Genomic DNA, 23,463 nt, shown 5'->3' on the forward strand with positions numbered 1-23,463 from the left:
GTTTGAACTCTGTTTAAGTTTAATCACACACATCTGTCATGTTTTTACCTTAAGTCAAAAATGTTTAGTTGTGAAACTACTGTATGGGGCAAGTGCTCTAAATGACCAGTTTTAAAAGGACTGTGTGCTCTTAAAGTTACAGCTGTTTAGTTGCCTTTTGCAAGCTTTTTTAATATCTCTTAACCTGATTATTTAGAACATTGTCTGTAGTTCTTTAACTTTTCACTCTCTCCTTGGAAATTTCCATCACCCTTTTAATTTTACTTCCCTTTCTGGATTTGAAACTTGCCCAATACTTGAACTCGCAGTACATTGTAGAAAAGAAGTGGAGGTGCATCCATTCTTGTCCTTTTTCGTGTAATGTGTTTATTTTCCAAAAAGTACAGTTAGGAAGGTGAAGAAATTAAATGTCTACAAACAGTACAGCTAATTTAAAATTGTAGTGATATTTCTACCTAGTGTAAAGCTTGTAAACTGGATTGGTAGCATCTCCTGTTATCCCAATATAAGACTCATCATTTGCTTATAACTTTGCGCTGAAATTTCCCATGTTACATGTCTGCCTCAGGCTGAATATTTTTGAAAATTTTCAGCCAAAAAGGTTTGGCCATTTCCAAAAACAAGGCTAAGGGAAAGTTGCATTTTGCCCATGTTAAATTCTTGAGACATTTGCTTGGAATACTCTAGAGTCCCTTTGCTTTGGTGCAGTTTGGTAGGAGCATGGCCTTCATGTCAGGGGCTGGGCAGGGCAGTCCCATGGGCCGCAGTTTGCCTACCTCTGGCATAGGAGGAGCTCTGTGGCAGAGGCAGGGATAGAATCCATTTCTCAAGGACCGCGTGCAATGGCTTTAACCATGAGATCATCCTTCTTCTTTTTCGCAGCCCTCTGCCTCATTCACTACTCACCTAGCTTCTGCAACAAATGAACAGGGGTCATACAGGCAACAATCTCCTCTACTGTACAACTTTGATTCATCCCCGGAGGAGGTCCATCATGTGCAATGAGGTGGGAGGCCTTTGGGGGAAAAATAGTATGTGATTAAAGACTGTCTCATGATGTTTTTTCACAAGGGGGCTGGAGGAGAGAATAAAAGTTGCACAGGCAACCTTAATTCTTGCATTTCCTAACTTTTTAAATGCTTCACTTTGTAAGGTTTATAATGTTTTTTAAATGTAGTTTTTGTGTGTGTAACTGTTTATATCCAGGAACCAAAGGCTAAATCCTCAATTTGTCTTTCAGAATTTATTTTCCACAAACTGACTAAAGCTCCTGCCTTAGAACACATCAGTGACTTTAGAACTTTTTGCAGACTTCCTTTATAAGGTTCCATAAACAATTACTTTTTGGGCATTATTTCCATCTTATTTTTGTTATGTACATGGATAAAGATGGCAAGCTAAATTGAATTAGGTTTCATAAAAGAAAATGATCAAAAACAAATGATTATTGTGCCAATGTGTTTGTCCTTGACTGGTTAATTTAATCTATTTGCAATCTCTATAATTTATCTGCTGTTAAGGGAAAGGGACATGAAATTTCCTTCCTGAATTAGCAGTCCATTGTGGGAGTGATTCATTACAGTTTGAATGTCAAAAAAGGGTCATGGGAAAAGATTTGTGAAATTTTCATAATTCTACAAATAACTACTTCCCTCCCCACCAGAAAGCATGAAGGTTTAGAAAGGAGCCCCTACTGTGTCTTGCAGCCCTTGGCAGAAGTGTGGGTCAGCTTTATGCACATGAACAAATAAGCTTTCTGTCCTGTCACCGTGAAAGGGGCGAGAGGAAAGTACTAAACACCCATTTCCTATGTTGTGGTTGGGGATGGTGCATTGAAGAATATGATATACACACAAACGTCTCCCTGCTGCTCTTGATACTTTACTTATCTTGATCCTATTTTTCTTAGCCTAAGTTAAAAGTGACAATGTACTTTAGCTACAGTAATGTAAGATTTCTAAATTTGCTGTTAATAATTCTCCCTTTATTGGAACAAATACTAGTTCTATTAGAAAGGGCCTTGTTCCACTGTGTATTTTGCAAGGCTATACACCTGGAATATTCAGATTAGCAAAGATGGTTTTCAGCAGCTTCTTTTTTGTGTTATCTCCAGTAGCAGAGCTCTTCCCCTTTGTCACTTTCAGTGTCTCCTGCTTTTCCTGATAAAGATATATGGTGCAATTCTTATATTACTTGGCTACTCTTCAGAAATTATCACTCACTTTCCCTAAACTAATTATATTTTTAGTATCTTCCAAGTTTCTAGCCTTGTGCATTGTCCCATGAATATACATTCTGTTGCTAATGAAGAAGCAGAAAGCAGATTTTAGGGACATTCTGGGCACAAATAATTCATAGGGTACAAAAAATCCAGTTTTGCATTGCTTCTTGATGTTCGTACTTGGGGAGAATTTAAGAGTAAATGGAAGCTCTCTGAAAAATGTTTGTGCTTTCAAAGAGAGCAAATAGTATAAAGAGTGAGTCTTTTTTCAAGACTGAGCTTCCTGGTCTTTTTTGATGATGAAAGTAACAGAAAAAATAACTTTTTCTAAAAGAATTAGTATTAGGAATAAAAGTAAGTTGATATTCTCTAAGTTAAAGGGATGGCTTTTTAAAAAATGTAAAAATATATGGAATTGCAAAATAGGGGAAAAGTGATTTCAAGCAGAGCTGACCAAAGAATGACCATTACATTTTGTGATAACTTTAAAGCTTTGGAAATTTATTTTAATTTCATATTGGAATAAAAATGCTTTCAAATGCTTTTGCAAAACTGAAATGGTCAGGATATAGGTGTATGTGTCACACTACAAACCCAGAGTCAAGTTCTGCTGTTCCTGATTCAGAGCGGAGTTTTTCATCCCTGATTACTCTCGTCTTCGTCTGCTTTGGACTTGAACCTGGGGCCTATTACCTTTACCACTCATGGGTGTGGAGCAGGGGTGTTTGTTTATACCAAGATGAAAATGTTCCAATCAGCTATAATTTAAAGTTGAAGTGATTCCTATTGAAGAAATAGTGGTGTTCAATGGACTTTTTTCAGGCAACTTTTCTGTCGTCTGTACAAGTTAATGGAGTAATGAGTGTACAGTGGTTGATGAAAGCTTAGTGCCTACATAATGATTACACTGATGCATAGCCCCTGGATCTGAGGTGGACTTCACAACAGAATACTTGGAAATAGCAAACCTTCCAGCCTATTACCAATCAACTTTGAGTAGGTCCAAAATAAGTCTTGCCCAGCCCTTAGATGGATCATGTGGGTACCATATGGTGTCCTATGGGGAGGCGGGGGGAATAAGGAACCACAAGGAGGGTTGTCCTTCCCACTCCTCAGTTGTGGGAAGGAACCATAGTGTTTCCAATGCAACACTGGCATCTTAAAAAAGAATTACTTCCAGCATATGATCGGTTTTTCTTACACTAATGTATTAGGTGCATATAATATATCTTTCCGGAAAAGTAACTGTATTTTAAGAGTTTGATGAAAGCACATAACTGGAGGAAAAAATCTTTTCCCCAAAAATTCTTGAATCCATTTTACTCAGTACAGCAATTTGGAAATAAACGCACAGTAAAGACCACTTCAAACCATGTGGAAAAACAAAGTGAGTTGTGTTTTTTAAGGTTAAAAGTTTTCTTAAGCTGTCTTTTCTGGATATCAGTGTCCATGTCCACATCCTATGTCATTTGCTATATGAAATAGTGGCCTTTCAGAGATTGGATGTCCTGGGCATGAGAGACCATGCATATAGGCAAAAGATGCACCATAATGGTATATTATGCAATATACACGAAATAGCTGAAGTTGACCCTACCTATGGAGATAGTTTTCTTTCTACACAGCGTGATCCTTTGGGAGCCCAGTATAAAAGAGTATGGGCCAATTTCTGTCATGCTTTAAAACTAGAATTAAGGATAATAACTTTTTATACAATTATCCTTTTAAAAAGTTAAATCAGTATTGAAACTGAGACCCTTATGTTGACGTATGCTTGGGGGTAAGGGAGAGTCTGCCACCAATGACATTCTTAAATGCGGACTTGAATTTTTAAATGTGTGGCTATAATAAAATTTCAGTTGTTTCCCAGGCTTTTAGATGGTGAGAAGTGTTTTATCATATTTCCATCTAAGGTACTTACATGGCCCTCATAACCGGGGGTAGCCAGACACCTCACAATCTTTATTGTATTTTTCCTCAGAACACTTGTGAGGTAGGGAACTTATTATCCCCATTTTACAGATGAAGAACTGAGGCACAGAAAGTCTAGATAACTAGCTCTCTACCCTCAGGATGATCTTTCCTCTTTTTTGTTTTAAGCACAGTGGTGCAACCAAATGCTATTTGTTCCTGCTTTTGTTATGTAGTGCTTTAGTTCCTAATGTAACATACTACAAGGTGGTTATCGTTGCATTTTGGATTATTGGGAGAGCTGCTTATAGAGAAGTGGTGAAAGTTTCATTGAGATCCCTCAGGAGGTTATAAAGGATGTCCCTACATACATGAACAAACTGCTCTGCATGTCCCTGACACCCCTGCCCACCTTCATCTAACCCAACAGGGGAATTAAAAGCACATGCAAACTCTACCTCCGTTTGTTAAATGATTGCCCCACCTCATATGAGTAAAACAATGGAAAGTTTGTACCCATGTTTTGTTAACTTGGGGAAGGGCTGGGTGCCATCTTTAAATTTAAGCTTGTCTACCTGAGGTACCTTCCCCTTCATTGGGCTCATCTGTGCTTGTCTGGTGGGACTGGCTAGACTATGGTGGAGTCTTGAACAGGTCCTGGCTTGTGGCATGGCTGGAGCACCTTGGCATGTCTTTCCCTCCCCTCCCCCCAAATCAGACCATGGTGTGTTTGTCAGTTCCTCAGAGTTATCCATGGTTGTCTGTGGGGTCTCCATCAAGTGTGGCATATGGCTTGTAAAAGCAGCACATCTGTGGGTTAGCACCAGATTGATTTGTTATGTCCCTGGCCTTGTGGTATGTCTGGGGAAATTCCCTGTCTTCCACATGGCACTGCTGTTGATCCCTGTGGTACCCCTTTGCCTGCATCCTCCATGCAATCTTTGCATTTTCTACAACTGGTCTGTAGCTGTGCCTGCACAGCCTCTTCTCACAGGTCCAGGGGATATAGTATTTCCTGGCTACTCCAGGCAGGAGCACATCTGGTGTTTGGAGCTTGTATGGTTGGTTGGGTTGCATGCAACAAGGGAGCACTGTGTTCGTGCCATTCTGGGCAATCAGAAAAAGGCACTTAAAAAATACACAGGAGGTTTTTAAGGCGAATTTGTGGCTTCCAGGCTCCATGACCCCTGGGCAGTGGAGTTCACAATTGTGACCAAAACAGCCACTTTCACAGGAAATGTGGCATTGTAGGACATATGTTGGAGAACCGCTAGGGTCCACACAGATCATTCTCACTTGGTCAACCTCAGTAAGTTGACCACGACTCCACGCTGTTCGGGGAGGTGGTTTTACTGCATCCATGAAACAGCACTTGTGGCTTACCTTAGCTGGAGACAAGTTTGAGTGTAGATAAGTGCACAAATAGGTCCATGCAAGGCTACTTATATCAACCTAACTTTGTAGTGTAGACTGGGCTGTAGAATGTTGGGGGGCAGGGGGGTGGATAGAACTGGAATATAGATTGCTAGACCAGCTAGTTCTTGTAAAATTATTAGCCCTTGGTTTGGGAGAGTGAGTTCTGAAGCAGATATCATATCTGTCACTTCAGTGTTGGGCAGCTGGAGAGTGGTGGCTTCTGGCCAGGTGCCAAGCTCTGAAGGCAACGCCACTGCCAGCAGCAGTGCAGAAGTAAAGTTGGCATAGTATGGGGGAGGCATCGCTTTTGAGGGGCAGGGCTGGCCTTATGGGTGGGTGACCACCCAGGACACTGTGATAACACCCACCCCTTCCACACAGCCAGGCCAAGGCCCCTTTAGCCCCTGGGCCCAAAGCTGGGGAGGGGCAGGGCTAGGGCACCTTGGCCGGGGGCTCCCACCATGCACCAGGCTCCCAGCCAGGCTGGGCAGGGATGGGACTTCTTTCCCTGCCTGAGCGCTCCTGGGGCTGAGTCAGACCCACTTCCGGGAACTTCCCCCAGCTGCAGGAAGCTCCACGGCTGCTGGATGGGAGCCCAGCTCTGAGGGCAGCGCCAGCAGCAGCACAGGTATCATGGTATGGTATTGGCACCAGCAATAGCGTATGATGCCTCCCCTACTTCTGGGCTGCTGCTGGTGGGGGCACTGCCTTCAGAACGGGGTGACCAGAGAGCGGCAGCCTACATTTCAACTGCTCTGTGGTTCAGTGATTTAAAATGCTACTTCGTATCGAAGCCGAGTTTCTCCACCTCCTTGTTTTGCATAAAACCTTTCAGTCTGCCTACTGTAATTTCTAAATCCTCCATATGAATTATTAACAAGCTGTAGAAATCCTGACTGATAAGCTTTCAGTTAAAGCTTTACCATCATTTTCCACCTGAGTTGCTGATTAATACAGCGATGACAAAATCATGTTCTGTTTGGCAGTTGGCTAAAGTAATCTTCTCTTATCATCCATATCTGTTGATCTATGCTTAGCATTAGTTTCCTATAAATTAAATGGTTTAGTTGTGTATAGTTCCCTTTGCTAAGATCTGTGTGTATATATTTGAAATTTTAAAATATAAGACAAATTAAATACAATGTCATTATTAATGTTTTTTTTATTTCACGTCAATATATTTCCTGCTTTACAGGAGTTTATTTCTTATCGAATAAGTGTCTGTGAATAACAGTAACCTCCTCCTCCCCTCCATCTTCCAGTTGTAGCAGTGTAGAAGAGAATATTGGCTTTTATATATGTTCGTTGTAGGCCAGTTTACAAGAGCCAACATTTTTCTTAGTTTATAGTGAGTGTATGTACCATGAATCAGACTTTTTTTTTTAAAAGGATATCTTATATTAAAGTAGGATTGGTCTAGGTATCTTTCTGTTGATTATATTTCATTTTTTTCTAAAGACAATTGAAGTAAAACAGATGTTTATAGTGATGTAAATGCATGTATCTGTTAAAGTAACTATTTCAAATTAATGATGCTAGATAATTGGGCCTATTTAATGTCATATCCAGGATTAGTCACCTACCCCAGGAAAGTGTACTAATCTGGAGCAAATCATTGGAGCATGCTGTAAAACAGGTAGGCAGTAATTTGCATTAGTTTTTTAGTGACTTTTAAGAAAGTACAACAAATTAAAATTCTAAAAGCAACTATGGTTAAATTCCTGATCCTGTAGGCAAAGATAATATAAAAGGACTTTGTGTGGGTAACCCTGTGCAGCTGGAGGGATTTCAACTCCAAAAAGCTCCAAGTAGGGTCCAGGGCCACCTTGCTACAAATTTAATAACTCACTGAACCAGATCAGCATTATTCTACTCAGTGGAGGGGGGATGCATCATACAAGGAGAACTGCCAAGCAGCCTTATGGGCTTCTACATACACTTTCCCCAGGCTACTATAAAAAATTAATATACAGTGATCAACTAACACAGCATTCAGTAGAAGGGGTGTTGCTGTCTCTACTGTTTTTTAGTAATATTTAACCCAGGTTCTTTAACCTTCATGGGTTAATGGCTTGAATCTAATTGTTCCCACATCCTGAAATTTAACTGTAATTAATACACCCAGTTGGCCTGGTAGACATGTAAAAATAGGATAGGAGGGCAATAGATTTGACTTACCTGTTTTTAGTGTTACCTCGTTGTCCCACCTTTATTTTGGGTGTGTTATATATGCATACTATTAAGTTCTCATTCTGTGTCCATCACTATAGTATCAGAATGCCTACATATTTTTAAGGACAGATAAAGGGAATAGAACTTAAAGCTACTTGGCTCTCAACCTTGTCCTTAGCTCTCTAGTCTACAAGACCTTTGTCCTTGCATGTTCTCTCTAAATATAAAAAACAAACAAAGCTGTTTTTAATGATTTTGCTAGTTATTGTATGTCAATGTCATGATTGTTTATGAAGTTCTAACTCTAGTCTTTATTACTGTTGAAGCTTTTAGAGTGCTTCACTTCTTCAGGAAATAGGGTGTTAACTGTTTGCTGTTGACTGAGGGGACTGGGGTGTCTCCCACTAACAAAGCAAGGAAAATACCCTCAGTAATATTGGGAGACACTTGAAACAGGAGGGGGAAAAGAAACATTAACAGGTTACATTTCTCTGTTTCTCTGTATCCATAGTCACATCTCTTGAATACAGAGCTGCTGTTCAATGTCTCTATTCTTTAAAATAGAGTAGAGAAGAGACCTCATCTTCCAAAGTAATGTATCAGCATGATGTGATGCTGGTCCCCGTGCTCAGCAAGTGCAAGGATTTGTAAACAAACTGAACCTATTTGCATATAAATAAGCACATGTAATCAAGTTGCAAATCTGATGAAATGCAAATCTGAGATAAAAAAATAAATGTCAGCTGCTTTAGGGTTATACAGCATCTCCAGCACCCCCTCTATGGGAATGAGCTGGATTTGTGACAAGCCATTCCTCCTGACTTAGCAGGAAGATTTGCTTTTGGTTACTACATGTTCAATATAAAGAATATGCTAATATTATTGCCTGAGTGGTTGAGCTTAATAATATTGTATCCAATATATTCTGAGGCCTTGTAAACCTACATATGCAACAGGATGTCTAGCAGGATTTACCTGTAACAGTTATGCTACTTCCTATTTTCAGAGTGTTGTACAAATTCCTTAATTTTTATGTCTAAACTTAAATTTACTCCTTGGAGATGGTCTTTTAGGTTTCTGTTCCTAGTGAGAAATCTTAAATAGAAAATTGTTACAGGAAATATTTAAAATGAAGGGTAAAATTTTAAAAAGTGATACAGACACTTAGGACCCTAAGTCTCATTGAAAGTGGAAGTTAGGCTTCTAAGTGCCTAAGTCACTTGGGACTTAGTCTTCTAAATCACTTTGGTGCTTTTGAAAATATTGCCCTAAATCACCAGAATCAGATACACTCATCAAATAGTTGTTATTTCTAGTGCTGATCATATAGGATTTTCTTCTTTCCTATCCTGCAGTCCACCTGCCTGACTCCAGTCTGCTACTTTTGCTTCCCAAAGTAATCAGTGTCTTCCCTCAGTGGTGACATTAAATCTTGAATCAATCCTAACCACTTGCAGAAAGATGCATAAGTAAATGACACTTTTTTCTTGTAAGAAGAAAAAATGCATTAACAATTGCAATTAAATTGGAAAAAAGAATACATCTGTAATATGAAGCCATACACATAATGCCATAACATAGTCTACATTTATTTCTAGGGAGGCAGTGTGGCCTTGAGGATAGAGTACTGGACTTAGGGAAACCTGTGCCACTTTCCGGCTGGGTGACTTTGGGAAACTCACTTCCCTCCCTGTGTCTTGGTTTCCACATCTGGAAAATGGGGATAATATTTAAGAACATAAGAATGGCCATACTGGGTCAGACCAAAGGTCCATCTAGCCTAGTTTCCTGTCTACTGACAGTGGTCAATGCCAGGTGCCCCAGAGGGAGTGAACCAGGTAATGATCAAGTGATCTCTCTCTTGCCATCCATCTCCACCATCTGACAAACAAAGGCTAGGAACACCATTCCTTACCCATCCTGGGTAATAGCCATTAATGGACTAAACTGCCATGAATTTATCCAGTTCTCTTTTAAACCCTGTTTTAAACCTTGTATTTACGTCCTTTGCAAAGCACTTTCAGGTCTATAGTTAAAAAAATGCTGTATAAGAGCTAGTTTTTGTTGTTTTTATGTTGTAAGAGCTCAGAAAGGAACCTAACCAAAGAAGAAACAGAAACAAATTATAGGATATGAGAGAATGATGACACAATGAACATAGCATGTCAGATAGAAGAAATACCATGCAGAACCTGGAAACTTGTAATATAGCAAAGACATCTGTCTCTAACTCTCTCCAGCACTTTTTTACCGGATCCATCATTAGAACTCTGTATATATATCACCATTCCATAGCTACCTCTCAGTCAGCTCTGAAAATACGTACCAAATGCCACAGATGTTTTCTTCCCCTCTGTTCTATGATGTTTTCTGGAGCTGCTGTCCTATCGTTCCTCTCTAATCCCAGTTTGTCTTAATGAAAGAGTACCACCACCTTTTTATCCTCTGGTCTTCTGCAGTTGAACAAAAAATTGGACTTCACCAAGTGTTGTCTCTGTTCATCCTTTCCATCCTTTCTCTGGAATATCTTATTTCTGTGAAGCTGATCATACTTAACATGAGGGTCAGCCCCTTGCCTGTAAATTCAGAATCCTATAAATGTTTCTGTAGTTTTTAAAAATTGGTACAAACTGTTTAAAAGAAACACATATTACTCTGCTACATTTGCAACACAAACACTATAGTAATGTGCTAGTGCACAGGAAGTGGAAAGTGAAATTCTGGAAACACAGGTGTTTATATTCAAAGCTGTACCAGTTTAACTTTAAAGTATCTTAAAAAGCAATTTAGTTAAGCCAGTGCAAAGCCTGGTGTGGGCAGTCTTAATTAGATGTAAAACTGGAACTTGGTTTCTAACAATTTAGCTCTGGGGTAAAATTTTCAAAAGTGCCAAAGAGATTTAGGAACCTGACTCCCATTTTCAAAAGTCACTTGGGCACTTAAGGTACGTCTACAGTGTGAAAAACAAACCCTGCATCAGCAAGTCTCAGACCCAATCAGCTGACTCAGGCTTGCACTACAGGGCTTAAAATAGCAGTGTAGACATTCCTGTTGGAGCTTTGATTCTAAACCTGGCCGGGGGGCATGGGTCTCAGAATCTGAACAGGATATTCCAGCAGGAATATCTACATTGCTATTTTTAGCCCCAAAGCCTGAGCTTGTCAGCTGACTCATGCTCTGAGACTCGTGGTGGTGTTTTCAGTGTGGACATACCCTTAGGAGCCTAAGTCTCAGTTCTCTGCTTCTGGAAATTTTACCGAAGTCACTAAAATATCAACTTAGTGTTGAAAACAGATTTAAATCTGATTAATATTATCCACATGGGGGTTTGGATCATTTAATTGGGTTTAAAATCAGACCTTTAGTTAAACTTGTGCAACTTGGTTTTTAGTCTAAAGTCGTAATTGACCAGTACAATTCCATTGTCCATACAGGGATGCAAAAAAGAAAAATAAATGAGATTTTGTAAATGCTTTGTTTTAGTAAACTGAGGCATTATGTGGAATATTTAAATTTGTTTTTATGAAGTATGTTTTTACACACTTTGTCACTACAGGCAAGACATTCACTGTTGGCCACTTTTTTATTGGTGACCGAGTTTACTGAATACCACGTCATTTAATAAAATTCCAATGGTGGAATGCAGAAAATTAACAGGATTGCTAGGGAAAAAATAGAAGCTCAGCAACAAAGGCCATTCTATGACTTCAGTGTTTGCATTTGTTCATGGAACTTTTTTTTTTTTATTATTTGCAGCTTGAGGCTAGGCAAGGACATACAGTTTTGTAGGATATTCATAATTCACAATACTGCTTTTGTATCTTTTCCCCGTTCAGGACTTTAGCAATGATTGCCTAGTCAAAAGGAGCTGAAGGGAAGATAGGGAAATGTATTTTTCTGTCACTCAAGATTTGCTTTTATTGAAGATGCTCAAAGGAAAGAAAGTGAAACATTCAACACTGCATTCCCAATGCTTTCTTTAAAAAAAAAATTCTACTACTTTCCATTCCCTGCCAGAGACAGATCACTTGAACTCTTGAATTATGACATCCGTCTATATCTAAGGGGCCTCACTCACTCAGCCTCCTTAGTTGTTTCTCTCTCCAGCAGATGGATCAGCTCCCTTGCTGGCTGGAGGCTGCCCTTCTAGAAGAATCCAATAGTTTCTCAAATGCAAGCTAAGACAACTGTAAACTAGCCAGAAGGAAAGAGGAGGAAGTTAGATTTGTTTCAGGTTGATATAGTCAGGGTCCTCCTGTTTGTAGTTTTATAGCTAGAGCTTGCACCAGAGGCATCACCATTCCTAGGGGTCCTGTACTCACATACAGTGGGCAACAATCTTAGTGGCTACCAGTCACAGTCAAACCCAATTCCATGTCTGACACCCTCAGAAGCAAAAAGTAACATCCAAGGCACTTAGACGTTGGTGATTGAGTTCCTACTTAGGACTTGGACCGTTAAAACTGAACTGTGGAGAAGACTATAAAGTGGAGAGCACCACCCAACAATCAGTTTCTACAGAGGTTTCTCAATTTGGATAGCCAGTAAACTCCACAGCATGTTGAGATGCAAGCTTCGTCGCCCATTCCTCACTGCTATTGCACAGTTAACCTCTTCCTGTGCAGAAGGTGGAATGGCAGCTCTGTGGCACCTTAGAGGTTGCACTGATGAAGGTTCAACTTGCAGGCTGAGACCTATGATTAATTCCATGTCCTCCTGAGTTTCTATTGTACCCTTTCAGGAACTTCATAGCTAGCCCATGCTGCTGTTAAACTTATTTTCTAGTACTGTGGCAAGAAAGGGCACAGTAAGACCTGAATGGGCACTATCACAACATAAAAAATAACTTGTCTACAGACTTCCCAAAACTTTACCTATGCAGCCTCATTTATCCCTAATTTTTGAATTGAACATTCAGATAAGAAATCATCAACACACTGATAAGATCAATAAAATACCTTGCTTGCACGGATATTTGTTGTTCAAGATTCTAGATTGGTTATGTTAAATTTTTTCTACTACAGAATAGAGATCCAAGTCCAAAATGTCAAAGTAAAATTAGAATTCCAAAATCTTGTAATTCCTTCAGTGACTAATTTTTAAAAAAATCTGAAAGGCGTTTGTGCAGTAATTTAGGTAATTCTAATTATGGATATCAACCTGACTAGATTGAAGAAGCTTTCTGGGTGGTTAGTTTACATATGGTGACTTGCTTCTATCTTGAAGAAAACCATTTAATGCCAATGTTCAGGGTTTAAAAGAAGTTCAAAATAGTTTGGCTTTGCATTAAAGTTTTAGGTCATGGAGTCTAAGTCCATAATTTACTTCAGGTAGAAGTGATGCTAGCTATCATATACAGAAAGTATGATATGTATTAAGAGAAGGGTTGCCGACTTTCTATTTGCAGATAACAGAACACTCTTGCCCCACTCCTTCCCTGCTCCTTCTCCGAGGCCCTGTCCCTGCTCACTCCATCCCCCTTCCCTCTGTCACTCGCTGTCCCCAACGCTCGCTCACTTGCTCATTTTCACCGGGCTGGGTCAAGGGGTTGGGGTGCAGGAGGGGATGAGGGCTCTGGCTAGAGGTGCAGGCTCTGGAGTAGAGCCAGGGATGAATGGTTTGGTGTGCAGGAGGGAGGCTCAGGACTGGGGCAGGGGTTGGAGTGCTGGAAGAGGTTCCAAGCTGGAGCAGGGGGTTGAGGAGCGGGAGGGAGTTGGGGTGCAGGAGGGGACTCAAAGCTGAGCCAGGGGGATCAGGTGCGGTGGGGGGGGGGTTGGGCAGTGCTTACCTCAGGCATTTCCCGGAAAGTGGCTGATACGGTTCCCCAGCTCCTAGGTGGAGGCACACGGCCAGGGGGCTCTGTGCGCTGCCGCTGCCTGCTGACACTACCCCACAGCTCCTGTTGGCTGCGGATCCCGGCCAATGGGAGTTGCGGTGCTGGTGCTCGGAGTAGAGGTCAACACGTGGAGCCCCCATGACCGCCCTGTTCCTAGGAACCAGAGGGACACGCCAGGAGCCACGTGGAGTCGGGCAGGCACCCTGCCCGCCCCACTGTGGTGGCCAACCAGTCTTTTAATGGTTTGGTCAGCGATGCTGGGGTCAGTCGCCAGGGTCCCTTTTCAACTGGGCTTTCTGGTTGAAATCTGGATGCCTGGCAACCCTAATTAATAGTCAGGGCTTGTTATACAGTGGGTGGGAAATAGTTTCTAATGACTGGGAGCACTAGCTAAAGCGTTATACTATCCAAGAATTTTTCAACTTCTAATGAACAAAAACTTCTAGCAGTGGATGTTGTTTGATGTAGGAGAAAAATGCAAGATTCCTTTGTAGCACGGATGTGCTTTTTCATTATCTTGGAGTCAGAGACTACTGTTACATAAGATCAATAACAGTATAAAGAACAGAAAAGTAAAGAGAATTGGGTTTGAAAATCTAGTTCAGATATCTGTTGGTGACCCAGGTCAACATTCAATAATCCATGTTTTTAAAAGATGAACTGGACATAAGGATTTCAGTTTTGACTGCTTGGCTTTTGAGCTACTCTAATTCTGAATATCTCCCTTTTTCACTATAAGTTAGTCTTCAGAAAGAACTCTGGCCAGTTGGAGACGTAGGTGTGTTTATAGAAGCTGGCTGAACTGCTTTTGTAATATTAACGTACTGGGCCGGAAGAGAAGAAGGAAAATTACAACTTATAGAAATTTCTTTTAGGCTGTGAAATTCTAGGTGGAGACTACAAGTAGAATTTTCAAAAGAACCTAAGTGACTTGGGACCTAGGCTCCTAAGTCATGTAGGTGCTTTTAAAGTATTTTTACCCCTTTATCTGAGTTGTCTGAAGCGTAATGCACACTAATATTGCTATATAATTTATATGCTTGTGATTTGGTAACTTCTGCCTTTTTAAAATCTTTTCTGATTAGATAATTTTGCATTTGCAGGTTCAATATTAGGTTAGAATTCTCCAAGTGATTATTTCTTTATTCTGTGTGACATAAGATTTTCTGGATGGATTCTGTTGCACAGTCAAAGCCTTAGTTAATTCAGTAACAAGCCCCAGATTAAATGAACACCTTTGCTCTTTCCTCTAAACCTATAGGTGGGTTTTCCCATCTCAGGCATGGCTTGTAGTTCCTTCGTCAAATCTTTAATTGAGGGTGGTTGCAGATATTGCCAAAGGATAATAATCAACCAGTTGTTAAGGATGTTATTAAAAAGTTGAGACTTTAAAAAGAAGGAATCCCCCGTCTTCCCCTCAAACAAAAAAGGAAAACAAACTCCTCCCAAAAGATCTAGGTTTGTGTTTTTCACAAGCCTTCATAACCTCAAAATGCTTTGCTCACTTAGCATCAAATTAAAAACATATTGCAGACAAGAGACCACACCTATTTAAGAAATTCCAGTTGTAAATGAGCCTTTCAGAAAGTTAGAGGATGGCCAAAATTCCATTATATTGGAGAGTGTCTAGCAACTTTAACTGTGGAATTGCTCATAATAAAGATTTCTGAGGATTGCCTTGTATGATGGAAAATCCTGCATGTTACTATTGGCGGCTTGATTATCTCTCCACTTTGATTCACACCCAAAATCCTTGAGATGTTGCTTCTGTCACCAGCCTTGTGCTCCAGTAGGATAGTACTTCCTCAGGATCCATCAAGGCCACTCCTGAATTGGCCCAGTGGATTGTCATGATCTGACATGAAGGGGGTGGGGGTGAATTCCACCTTCTGTCTTCCTAAATCTCAGGAGACCAAACCTGATTGTTTTTTATGCATAGATTTACAAAAGATTACAGTTAGGCTGGCACAGTGCTGCTAACATATTGTGTGGAAAAGAATGCTTAAATATTTAGTATGGGCAGCAGATTTGTGTGTGTTTTGTTTTCTTTTGGTGACAGCAAGATGCACTGAAATACAAACAATATTGATACATGAAAAAAAAATATAAATCCTGTTACTACTTTTTCTTTAATTGCACCTCTCTCTCTTTAGAACACTGCTACTTTTCTTTGTGCAAATACTCAGTAAATCTTTCTGTATAGACAAATGTTATGCTTGACTACTATGATTTCTTTGAGCCATGGATCCTATAGTTGCTCACTGATAAAACTAGTTAGTCTTCATGAAACTGCCATTGAAATGACTTGTTTATTACAAAAAGAAAAGGAGTACTTGTGGCACCTTAGAGACTAACACATTTATTTGAGCACAAGCTTTGTGGAATGCATCCGATGGAGTGGGCTGTAGCTCACGAAAGCTTATGCTCAAATAAATGTGTTAGTCTCTAAGGTGCCACAAGTACTCCTTTTCTTTTTGCGAATACAGACTAACACAGCTGCTACTCTGAAACCTGTTTATTACAGAACTTGAACACTTCAGAGTGTCTTTCATTTTCATTCCCATTTTTAATAACTCTCGTAAAAGGCTATTTTATCTGAATTTGAAAGTTAATTTCCTCAGATGTTGGCTAAAATGTTTGATAAGCCCTGTGTACACATGGAAATCAAACTGTTGCTCAAAATGTTTCTCAGCATAAGGTTTCCATTAATGGCTATTGAAAGCTATCTAAGTGCTTGTGCAAACCTGACTCAATACCATTTCAGAAAACCTGACTGAGACTTTTAAGGGTTGGGGGAGAAATGCCTAAAAAGAGATGCCTAGTGATTTCTAGTTTCATGTATTCTTTCTTACACTTTTATTTTTTGTAACCATATTTATTTGTATGTGAAGTCTGATGATTACCGGAGTGAAATACAATGTTATTTTAAGTCCTCGAGGCTTTTATTTTTTCTATTATATTGTGAAAGCCTTGACTTGGAGCTTTCCTCTACTGCTATGTATCTAGTTACTTATAATTTGTTACAGCAGTATCTAAAGATCCCAACTGATTCATTCTGTGTTTGTACAGCACAGTGGGTCCTGGTTTATGAGTAGGGCTCCTTGGCACTATGGTAATACAAATGATCATAATTGGGGGTTGATTGATTGTGCCAAAAACCGTACTATGCATGCTAACAGTTCTATTTGCTGCCTAGAAGAGTTTGTACTCTAAATATCTAACAGACAAAGGGTAGGGGGTGCAAACAGACACATAGGGGTGAAGTGGTTTCACCAGGGTCACACACAAATCACTGGTAGAGTGAGGGATAGAACCCCACATCTCCTGAGTCACAGTCCAATCTACTGGGCCACTCTGCCCTTTTTATTTTAAGCCTGCACCTCCAAATTTAAATCCTTCCTAAAGAAAAAAATCACATTTTAAAATAATCAGATCCAGCTAACTTGCATCCAAGAGTTTTAAAAAAACTGGCTGAGTTGCCTGCTGGACTGTTACTGTTGATTTTCAATGAATTTTGGAACCCTGTGAAAGTTCCAGAAGACTGGAAGAAAGCTAATGTTCCACCAATATTTTTAAAAAGACAGTCAACCCTCTCTAGTCTGTGTTAACTCCTTGTAGCTCAGCCAGTCCTTACCAGCGACAAGCCCCCTTCCTCAGCCTTTCTATGGTTAGGAAAGAATCCCTTGCAATCTGTAGAGAGGATTATTACACACAGTACTCTGACCTCTAACCTGTTACTATAACACAATATTTGAAAAGTGTAAAGAGGATGATCCAGGTAATTATAGTTCTGTCAGTCTGACGCTGTTTATGGGCAAAATAATGGAGCAGTTGATATGGGACTCCATTAATAAAGAATCGAAGGAAGATAATATCATGCCAATCAACATGGGTTGATGGAAAACAGGTCTGGTCAAACTACCTTGATATCTTTTTTGTTGTTGTTATTGAGATAACAAGCTTGATTGATAAACTACCTACATGGGGAACAAATACTTGATAGTGGGCTCTTCATTCTATCAGACAGAGGTGTAAAAAGATCCAGTGGTTGGAAGTTGAAGCTAGACAAACTCAGACTGGGAAAAAAGGTATAAATTTTTAACAGTGAAGGTAATTAACTATTAGAACAGTTTACCAAAGATCATGGGTGTGTTTGCCATCTGCTGACCATTTGAAAATCAGCTTTTGATGTATTTTTAAAAGATAGGCTCTATTTCAAATGGAATTATTTTGGGGGATTTGTGTGGCCTGTGTTATACAGAAGTTCAGACTAGATCATAGTGATCCCTTCTGACCTTGGAATCTATTTTTTTAAAATCTTTCTGAAGGGATCCTCCCAGTATGCCTTTCTGGAATTTACTCACATGAAGCTATGAAATAAACTATTTCACATATACAATGGAAGGACTTGAGTCAAAACTAAAGTTCGCTGTTCATCAAAGCAGTCAAAAAGCGGAATTAAATATTGTGTGTTATAGAAACAGTTTAGAAGTCAGAGGTTTGTGCAATAACCCTCTTCAAAGATCGCAAGGGATTCTTTCCTAACCATAGGAAGGCTGAGGAAGTGGGCATGTTGGCACAACTTCGGAGCCACTAGGGAGAGTTGGCTGAGATACAAGGCATAAGTGCAGACTAGAGAAGGTTGACTATCTCTAGATTTGGAAAATGATGTAGTAGTAGTTAACCAAATGGTCAAGTACAAAATGTAAGTGACCACTAATGCAGATTGCACAGGACAGTACATTAGCCATTACTTTTTAAGGAATATTTTTCTATATTTTTTTTCCTGTTAAAACAAATTCCCATACCAGTCATATTCTGATAACTATTTTCCTACCAACTGGTGGAGACGTTCTTTCTCTCATTTCTCCCCCCCCCCCATAAAGATGGATGTGTTTCTCTATTGCTTGGCGCTATATTTGCGTTTTATTTATGTTGTGCTTTCTCCAGTAAGGGTGGTACTTCTCATCCTTCTATCTACAGTTTTGCTCTAGGTAGTAAGTCCAGCTTTATCAGTTTTGTGTTTTTATAGACTTCAGGCTTTAGTCTTGCTCTGCAGTACCTGATGGGTACCTAGGGGGTTCTTGTCAAGTCAGCAAGTGAAGTGCCTGATTTTCTAAGATAAACGACAGTGTAGGCAGACTGGTAGAGAAAAGAACTGAGCCCTTAAGTTTTTATCTGAATTTTACTTATAAAAACAGTATCAAGTTGCATCTTAAAGTATTTATTTTACTTGCCATTGTTCATGGGTCACTCTTACACTCTCCTGAGAACAACTTTCTTTTTTGCCTCTGTTTAAACACTGACCGTCTTTATTTCTGTTTTTATAGAGCTTCAATTAAGATAGCTTTTCTGTTCATTTCCTCCTTTGTGTGCCAACATTGGGGATGACAGCACAGGTTAGAGAGTGGTGTTCATTAGCAAACTTGCTTCAGAGCCAGTAGAGGGAGCACAATTTTTTCAGTTACAGGTGCCATGTAATAGTGACCGCTGTCGTGTGTTTCTGTAATATTCCAGCTAGGTTATAGACATTTTGAGAGGTCACGTTGTGGGATTAAACTACTGGAGTGGTTGTAGTAGTGGGTGGTTGGTTGGTATTTGGAGGGAAGATGAACTTGTAAAATCTTTGATTTTTTTTTAACCCTGAATAGATTTTTGTGCATGTTCTTGCTGAACAGTTGTTTACATTATGAGGTTGTGGATTAAAAACTCTGGACCCAATATAAATGTTTCAATATTATTATAGCATTTAGGGATTCTCATCATGGACCAGAACCCTATTGCACTAGGTGCTGCATAAATATAATGGCTGCCAAGTGACAGTATAATTTAAAAGGTTTCAGAGTAACAGCCGTGTTAGTCTGTATTCGCAGAAAGAAAAGGAGTACTTGTGGCACCTTAGAGACTAACCAATTTATTTGAGCATAAGCTTTCGTGAGCTACAGCTCACTTCATCGGATGCATACTGTGGAAACTGCAGAAGACATTATATACACAGAGACCATGAAACACTACCTCCTCCCATCCCACTCTCCTGCTGGTAATAGCTTATCTAAAGTGATCACTCTCCTTACAATGTGTATGATAATCAAGTTGGGCCATTTCCAGCACAAATCCAGGTTTTCTCACCCTCGTTAGTCTAAGGGGCCTGATTCCAACAGTTGCTGAGAACCCACATCTCAGGTTTTAGACACTAACAAAAGGCCTGATGTCTATGCATTCCAGCAACCTTTCGTGCACGCACAGGAAGTTGAATGGGGAGGTCAGACAAACAGTTGAAGGATTGGGGAAAGGAATGCAACAATACCCTGACAACTTTGTACTGTAATGGTTGCCATCTACCTTGTTATTTCTGTGGGGTTTTTTGTTTTCTAAATACATAAACTTGCCAGCTGCCCCTTTTACAAGCCTGGCCACTGTTAATTTTTTTCCCCCACAGATTCTTCAATATTAAACAAGTTGATAGTAAACTGTTTAGCTCATGGGGGTGGGGTGGAACTTTATTTACAACACACAATAAAATGCAATGTTTAGGCAATTTTTGGACTTCAGGGATAAAGGATTAAGAGCTATTTAATATACAAAATGTGAAATGTTGAATCTGTATCAAGATTGTAGAATACAGTTGAGGGCCATGCCATGCCTTCTGTGTGTACATTTTGATGTCTTCAATTTTTTATTTTTTTTTTTTTTTTTGGTCCTGCCAGCCAAATCTTGTTAGAACCTTCTGCCTGGTGGTTACAAAATAGCATCGACCATCAAGATAGTATGGAAGTGACTGTCACAAAACAAAGTCTAACATGCGGAAAATGGAAACAATCACAGCAACAGAATGACGATAATTTAGTTCACTACCTTAAAGATAACTTCATCAGAACACCAAGTGTAACTTCTCACTATTCACTTTATCAAAAAAGAAGTTCAAGTACATATTTGGTACTGCTTTTGGATTTTGATTAGCAAACTATTCGGAATTAAATTCTGAATCAATTGGTGGGCTTTCAGTGCCAGTGAACCCTTCAATGTTTTGATCTTCTAAGTGCTAGTCAGAAACTGTCATACAGCATTATGTAATGGATACACAAAATGAATCTTTGTTGTAATATGTCAGAGGGCAACAGAATTACTCTTGTAGGGAATGGTGTACATAATCTTTAAGTTCACAATGTCAAGTGTGGTAGTCCAAAAATTCGACGTGCAGCTGTTTTGTTTGTTGGGGTTCTTTCATGATTTAATCCATCCATTCTTACCCTCTGCTCTGTTTTATCAGAGAAGGCAGAGTACTGAAAAAAATACATCTGAATTTCAGAGTCAAGTTTTTACGTATTTCAAATCCTTTCCCTCTAGGTAAGGGTTAAGGCATAGTGGTGTAGTGCAATGGGAAGCTGTGCTGCTGCTACATATACTGAACCCCATTTTGTGGCTATAGTCCTTTATTCTCCCGGACTGGGTTAATGTATCCATTTTCATACATCCCCCTCTCATACACTTCCCTCCCCTCTCCCTGTGGCTCAAAAAATGCATACATATAAATGTGTATGTGTAAACCGTGGAATACATGGTGTAGTTTGGTAAAAGTTTAGGATGGCCTTTTTACTTTTGCCATGAGTGATGAAGCCACAAGTGCATTTTATGCAGATCCACCTGGACCAGTATTAATAAAACCATAATGCCACACTACCATGTGACAAGTACAGAATATATATTACATAAAAATTATTTTGAGATGTTTTAGAGAGTTAAATGTTTTATTTAGGTAACTTATGGTTTTCCGCCTGCAAAGCCCAGGTACATAATTACCATGAGGTCAACTGTATATGCCTCAGAAGGAGAGAAATGTGAATCACTTCCAAAGATGAACAATTGTTTTATCTCTCAAATTTTGGCTAAATTTTTTTTATCTTGAAACCTTCTAATGTTAGGAGCAGGAGCTGGCTCCTGCTGAGATGCTTGGGCCTTCGCCTTGCCAGTGGGATAAACCTCACACTTCTAACCCTGCAAGGCTCTAGGATATCAGACTCTCAAGTAGTGACATTTTTATGTATAGAAAAGCTGTTAATAGTGGAGAGCTGAATCTTTGACGGTCTTGGGCTTCACGTTGGGATACATTTCAAGTAAAAATGCTACGTTTGTAATCTTTGTATGGTGTAGCTTGTGTCTGTGAAGATAGTATATTGTTTCCCAAACCTGAAGGAGGCAGGCTTTTCAAGAAAAGGGTGTGTGGCAGGACAGAGTTGGCCAACCAGAGCACAAGCAGAAGAGAAAAGTGGAGATTGCAGGAAGTTTCATAGTTCGGAAAATTTCTCCCCTGTTCAGATGTGTTCCTGTTGCTCTGGAGAACGCAGCAAGTGGGTCCTTGGAAAAAGCCTGCTTTCCATTTCCAGGGAGTAGATGCTACAGGCAGGTAAGAACAGGGGAAAAAGAATGTACCAAAAAATGGCAGCAGTTGTGCTGGGATATCACATAAGGGAATGTGATTGGGTAGGATACACATCCTCTAATCCATTTTAAGGGATGCTCCATCGCATGAAGTTTGGGAGTCGCTGGCAATAGGATATGATATGATTTACGTTCTGTAATGCTATCCTTTTCTTCTTTTGGTACAAATCTGTCAGATAGTGATCTTTCTAGTTTGTGGTTGGTATGTTCTTGTGGTCCAGGTTTACGTTGGCTTCCATGGTGGTGGTAGCAGTGTGTGGGAGTATGTGTACATGAGACTTCCCTTTATAGTTTTGTGCATATGTTATCAGTTTCCTGTTTTAAGAAACTTCTGAATTTCAGGCAAGAATTGAAGTGTATTTATGGGTCTGAGAGCATATTAGGAGAGTTATTTCCCCATCTTATATTAAGAGGACACCAGAACCTGAGTGATATTGAAAAGTCACATACCAAGAATCTCTTGCTGTAATTCCAGAGAAAATATTCTGGGAACAGTGCAGTAACAGAGTTTTGCTTTGGTTTCCATGACAGGATTGCCTGAGGGGTAGAAGAGATCACATTATACCTCTTGCAAAATCAGCTGGCAAATGTCCATATAAATAGTGACAGGAAAAGTGTCTCTTTAGTGCGATTTTTTTTTTAATGGAACTATACATACAGTAACAGATTACATAATTCAAAATGTTTTTTTAAAAGTGTTTAAAGTTACAATAAAGATAAATAGGATAACGGCTTTACTTGCTTTGTTTCACCTTCTTGTGACACTTTCTAGTTGACAAAACTAGAGAACTGTTAAATTGAAGAAGTAAATTACACTTTCTAGGAAAGAGAGCTGTAATATTCCATTATTCATCACTACATAAAATATTATTCAGTTTACACCATATTTTGTGTATTATGGTAATTGCTGAACAAAATTATAGTAATAACTCCACTGTGTAAGGGCTGGGAATTATAATGAAATATTAGAAGCCAAAATTGTATATGAAACAGCTTTTAAAGTATTTTACTGAACTCACTCGGTTTTTAATGTAAATTCCTTTCTTGCTGAAACAATGTTTGTGTAAAGAGTTGGTTGAATAAGCATTTCTTATTTGCTTTTTCTTGTTTGTTCCTTCCTTCCCTTCAGGTCCTGTATGTAAAATATCAGGCAAAATATTTAACTGATCTGCACAGATCACTTAAACTGACCACTCTTATGTAAATCTCTGGGAAGTTACTTAAATTACATCAGTTTGCAGAACATGCTGTTCATGAGCGAAAATTAAACAGTTATATAGATGCCATATTGTTTTCTTCTTTTTTGATATTCTAAACTTTTAACCATTAATAAGGAGACTTTCCATTCAAGATTTAACTTTTTTCTTCCATTATAAAGAAATACTGAATTTCTGTAATAGATATATCTCAGAATAGTTTTGTCCACAAGACAATGCTTGCGAGTATGACCTCTATTTGAATAGGGCAA

At 39.4% G+C, this 23,463-nt stretch overlaps 1 protein-coding gene across 9 annotated transcripts in view; it reads left to right on the forward strand.

Moving 5' to 3' along the window:
• ZDHHC14 (zDHHC palmitoyltransferase 14) overlaps positions 1 to 23,463 on the forward strand; it is a 169,120-nt gene that overhangs the window by 32,778 nt on the left and 112,879 nt on the right. Inside the window, exon 1 of one of the 9 annotated variants that reach the window (XM_073337763.1) lies at positions 987 to 1,006. The exons of the other annotated variants lie outside the window; for them this stretch is intronic. Within the exon in view, the coding sequence (XP_073193864.1) occupies positions 995 to 1,006 (12 nt within the window). The 5' untranslated portion in view covers positions 987 to 994. Of the gene's footprint in view, positions 1 to 986; positions 1,007 to 23,463 lie in introns of those variants that run through there. 9 annotated transcript variants of the gene reach the window in all.

Source organism: Lepidochelys kempii, chromosome 3, assembly GCF_965140265.1.
Source record: "Lepidochelys kempii isolate rLepKem1 chromosome 3, rLepKem1.hap2, whole genome shotgun sequence".
Lineage (NCBI taxonomy): Eukaryota > Metazoa > Chordata > Testudines > Cheloniidae > Lepidochelys > Lepidochelys kempii.